This window comes from Echinops telfairi, unplaced genomic scaffold, assembly GCF_000313985.2.
Source record: "Echinops telfairi isolate 266 unplaced genomic scaffold, ASM31398v2 ScPeMD7_7417;HRSCAF=8455, whole genome shotgun sequence".
In the NCBI taxonomy this organism is placed as follows: Eukaryota; Metazoa; Chordata; class Mammalia; order Afrosoricida; family Tenrecidae; genus Echinops; species Echinops telfairi.
In genome coordinates this window covers 4,927,821-4,932,293 of record NW_022111317.1, presented here as the reverse complement: position 1 = coordinate 4,932,293, position 4,473 = coordinate 4,927,821, and the positions used below count along the sequence as shown (strand labels likewise).

The 4,473-nt window shown below is 61.7% G+C and overlaps 2 protein-coding genes across 2 annotated transcripts in view; one reads left to right on the top strand and one right to left on the bottom strand.

Annotated features, from left to right (window-relative positions):
* Positions 1 to 2,065, top strand: part of MUS81 (MUS81 structure-specific endonuclease subunit) — a 10,545-nt gene extending 8,480 nt beyond the window's left edge. The window contains exons 11-17 of the mRNA XM_004713688.2: positions 11 to 155; positions 476 to 592; positions 676 to 771; positions 921 to 1,049; positions 1,134 to 1,237; positions 1,719 to 1,802; positions 1,890 to 2,065. Of these exons, the coding sequence (XP_004713745.2) occupies positions 11 to 155; positions 476 to 592; positions 676 to 771; positions 921 to 1,049; positions 1,134 to 1,237; positions 1,719 to 1,802; positions 1,890 to 1,956 (742 nt within the window). The 3' untranslated portion in view covers positions 1,957 to 2,065. The remainder of the gene's footprint in view (positions 1 to 10; positions 156 to 475; positions 593 to 675; positions 772 to 920; positions 1,050 to 1,133; positions 1,238 to 1,718; positions 1,803 to 1,889) is intronic.
* Positions 2,066 to 2,274: 209 nt separating this feature from the next.
* EFEMP2 (EGF containing fibulin extracellular matrix protein 2) overlaps positions 2,275 to 4,473 on the bottom strand; it is a 6,714-nt gene continuing 4,515 nt past the window's right edge. The window contains exons 7-8 of the mRNA XM_004713538.3: positions 4,032 to 4,227; positions 2,275 to 2,904 (exon numbers count right to left, since the gene is read on the bottom strand). Of these exons, the coding sequence (XP_004713595.3) occupies positions 2,743 to 2,904; positions 4,032 to 4,227 (358 nt within the window). The 3' untranslated portion in view covers positions 2,275 to 2,742. The remainder of the gene's footprint in view (positions 2,905 to 4,031; positions 4,228 to 4,473) is intronic.

Sequence of the window (4,473 nt, the reverse complement as noted above, 5' to 3'; positions counted from 1 at the left end):
GGTGGGTGGGTGGGTGGGTCGGGGCCCCAGCCAAGCAGAGCCCTGGCCCCCTGGCAGCGAGGCCCGGCGAGCTGGTGCTGGACCACATCGTCGAGCGCAAACGGCTGGACGACCTGTGCAGCAGCATCATCGATGGCCGCTTCCGCGAGCAGAAGGTTGGCACCACCCCCCACCAGGGCCGGCTCCTAGGTGGGGTCATAGCTTCAGGAGGGCTGCTCTGGGGCAACCCTGGGACCTCCCTGGTCCCTGGAGTGTACAGGGGTGCAGTGCTGGGCCGAAATGCCAGGGAAGACCTCTAGGTCGGCAGGCCCTGCAGTCTTGGGCAGACAGCGGGCAGCAGAGCCCACAGCTCAGGCCCAAGCCACGACCTGAGCAGGGGCAGGGTAGTGGCTGCCTTGCAGTGAACGGGGACGTTGGGGATAGGGAGGGAGAGGCCTAACAGGGGACCAGAACCACGTCCCTGCCCCCTCCCCAGTTCAGGCTGAAGCGGTGTGGCCTGGGGCACCTGGTCTACCTGGTGGAGGAGCACGGCTCTGCCCGCAACCTCAGCCTTCCGGAGAGCACCCTGCTGCAGGCTGTCACCAACACACAGGTGAGCCCCCCCCGGGCAGGGCCAGGTGACTCAAGCCTGCGGGCTGTGCCCAGAGCCCCCACCCTTTCTGAGCCCCCCTCCAGGTCATCGATGGATTCTTCGTGAAGCGCACGGCGGACATCAAGGAGTCGGCCGCCTACCTGGCCCTCTTGACTAAAGGCCTGCAGACGCTGCACCAGGTGAGCAGAGGGCCAGCCCTCACCTGGGCCCCTCATTCCCCTCAGGAGGGGAGTGGGTGAGACCCCCGTTCTCAGGCTGGTCCCAGAGGCCAAGATAAAGCTGAGGGTGTCCCCCAAACCTTGGCCTAGCCTCAGCCCTTTCTCCTCAGGGCCACACCCTCCGCAGCCGCCCCTGGGGAACCCCAGGCCACCCTGGACCAGAGGCAGGGCCCTCCCCAAACCCTCTCTGCTCACTGCTCACCTTCAGCGACTTCAACACCGGGGCGATGAAGAACAAGGTACGTGCCTTGGTCTGCTTCCCCCAAACTTGGCCGCCCCCAGGCTGCCCACTCCTCCTGAGCCTGTACCCTCACTGCCCCCAGGCCCAGTCTGTCCGGGAGGTATTTGCCCGGCAACTGATGCAGGTTCGAGGCGTGAGCGGGGAAAAGGCAGCCGCCGTGGTGGACCGATACAGCACCCCTGCCAGGTGAGCCACCCCCCAACCCCATCTAGGACCCCTGCTGGTAATTCAGTTCAACAGTGCACTATGGGGGAGCCTGGACAGGAATGGGTGACCTGGCCGAACACAGGGGTGATCAGGGCAGGGGAGAGACAGTAGCAGCCAGGACTGACCATGGCCTAGACCTTGGGGGAGGCCACCAGCGAGTGGGAGCAGGTTCCTGGGGGAAGCTGGTCCCGCTGGCTCAGTTAAGAATGCCCAGTGGTGGGCAACGTCTTATGCAGGGAGCTTTCGGCCCCTTTGCCGGTCTTATCCCTGCACACCTGTAGGCAGACAAGGTTCTGATAGGTTGGGGCAGCTTTGAGTGTCAGACTCAGGACATGAGGCATTGATCCCGGTCCCTGAACCCACATGGAGAGCCCTTCCTGCCCCCGTGCCCATGGTGCTGGCCTGGAGCCAGGTTCCCAGTGGGTCAAATCTCAGAATCACACTGCCCCCCACCCCCCAGCCTCCTGGCCGCCTATGACGCCTGTCAAACGCCTAAGGAGCAGGAGTCCCTACTGAGCACCATCAAGTGTGGGCGGCTACAGAGGTGAGGCCAGTCCCGCACCTGGAGGGTATGGCAGGGGCTGGGGCTGCCCCGAGACTCAGTGTGACCCCACTGGCCTTTCCCCTGCAGGAATCTGGGCCCCGTGCTGAGTAGAACCTTGTCCCAGCTCTACTGTACCTGTGGTCCCCTGGGCTGAGCCCATACCCCGAGACGAGGCCCTGGCCTCGTCCCCGCCTTCTACCTGGCTGCTAGCCGGCCCTTCAACCAGAACCTCTGGCCTCTAATAAAAGTCCTAAGTGCTTGCAGCTGTGTGTGTAAGCAAGTTGCAGTGCTTGACCCCAGGAACCTGGCCCCCACCTGGCCCGGGCTCAGACCAAGTTCCCCAGGCCCTTGGAGCACCGCGTTGCTCCAAGGTGAGTCTGCGCACACTGCCAGTCGGCACCAGTTTATGTCACCAGGCCTCTGCCCTCTGTGAAGAAGTTCTGCCGTTGAAAGAGCAAAGTCTGGAGACCGCTTCCAGTCCAGTCACCTCATTTTATGGGTGGGAAACAGGCCCAGGGAACGCGCAGGGCTGATCCAAATTGGTAGTTCCAGGCCAAACTGGGCCTGGAGCCAGGGTCCCCTGGCACTGCCCACTGCAGGGGTGTCCCAGTATAGCAATCAGGCCCCAGTCACGGACGGAGGCCTCATCACCTCCTCCTAGCAGAGCAATTCTGATGCTGGGGTGCAGAGACTGAGTCTGGCCTTGGAGTGGGGTTCCCAGTTCCCAAAATGGGGCCTACTCAGCCTGAGCACAGAGCCTCACCCCAATCTGAGGTCACTACAGTGTTGCCCACCCGCTTCAGCCCCCAAGACACCCTCTTTCTCCTTTCATTGCCTACCTTTCTCTGCCCCCTCATAACATCGGCATCCTTCCTAGCAGAAGGCAATCCTCCCTGAACCCCGGACTCATCCCTCCACTCCCTGAGGGTCCCCGGCCCCCTCAGAAGGTATAGGCCCCCACGAAGACGGTGAGTCTCAGCACAGAGCTGGCCCGGTAGCTCATGAGGGAGTTCATGGTGACCATCTCCAGGTCCAGCACATACTCCCGGGGGCCCGTCACAGGCCGGGCGAGGACCAGCATGGCACTGACGTTGTTGATTTGCTGCAGGGGCAGGGGGAAGACACGACGCTGTATCAGATTGGGTGCTGGGCCCCTAACCCAGAATCACTCCTGGCTCCCTTGGCCAGGAGGGAGCAAGAGCCAAGGTCCAGGTGTGACACCTGTCTGGGTCCTGCCTGGTCCCCCACCACACACACACACAGTTGCCAACTGCTCTTTGATCTAGCCAGGGTTACCGATGGGACAGGTGTGAAACTTGGGAATGATTGGGGCTATTGCGGACGCCCCCTCACAGCATTCCATTTCAAAAACAACGAGCCTGGTGGATACCAGGCAGACCCATTCACCAGCTGGATACAGGGTGACGGCTCTTGGGTTGGAGGCCCTGGCACACCTCTGCCCTCACCATGGGCCCATCCTGCCTCACAGGTCCACCAGCAGAGAGTTGGCCCCGCTGACCCAATCCAGGAGGTTTGACTCCACTGGGCCATCTTTCCTGAGTCTCTGAAGGCCTCCCAGGCCGCTGGCTGAGGAGAGCACGCTGAGGCCAGATGGGGGTGCCAGTGCAAACTCAAACAGCCTCTGACATGCTCTAGTTTGTACCATGGGAATCTCACCACCCACACAGTGCAGACCTACAGACGGGAGACGGCCAGATCAGGCACTCCAGGAGCTCACAGCCCAGCGGGTGACCACAGGCATTCTGTTTTCCCTAACCAAACTGCTAACATTGAGTAGATTCCAACTCTGAGCCCCAGCCCCTAGGACTGGGTAGAACGCCCGTGTGGATCTTTACAAGAGCAACTTCTTGCCTTTCTCCCACGGAGCAGCTGATGGTTCTTAACCACTGACCTTGTTGCTGCCCAACACGTAACCAGCCCACTTGGCCACGGCCACTAGAGCAGTGGTTCTTAACCTGTGGGGGTCCAATGCCCTTTTCACATGGGTCGCCCCCCGATTCATAACAGTAGCAAAATGACAGTGATGACATAGCAACCGAAATAATGCGGTAGGTTGAGAACCGCTGCACTGGAGCTAGGGAGCGGTTCACCCGGAGAAGGGCGGGGCTTTACCAGGAGACCAAGACCACGTCCAGCACGTAGGGCTTCCAGGAATTAAAGGGTGGGGTTTGCGCGTCAACTTCAGGGTGGGCCTGGCAGAAGCCTTACCCGAATGTAGAAGTCCCCCTGTGCGTTTCCGGCGCGGATCTGAAAGGCGTTGTAGGCGCCCGGGTAGACCGACGTCGCCTGGATCTGGAACACGTCGGCGGGCACGCTCCGCTCGGAGGTGATGCTCATGTAGCGGTGCACGATGGACGAAGGCTGCTCGCGGCACAGGGCGTTGGAGGCCGGACACAGGCAGCGGCTGGGGACCCCAAGTTGAGGGGCGTGAATGAGGTCTAGCCCATCCCCCAAGTCTCGCCTACCCCCAAAAGAAGGGCACGACGGATCCTCGCGCCTGAACATGCATGTCATGAAGAACTACAAGTCCTATCAGCCCTCAGGGCCCCCTGCCAACTTGGATAGGCGCCAGTCAGCCTCAAAGCCCGCTGGGAGTTGTAGTTCCTCCGGGCCCCCTGCCCGCTAGGATAGGCGCCAGTCAGCCTCAAAG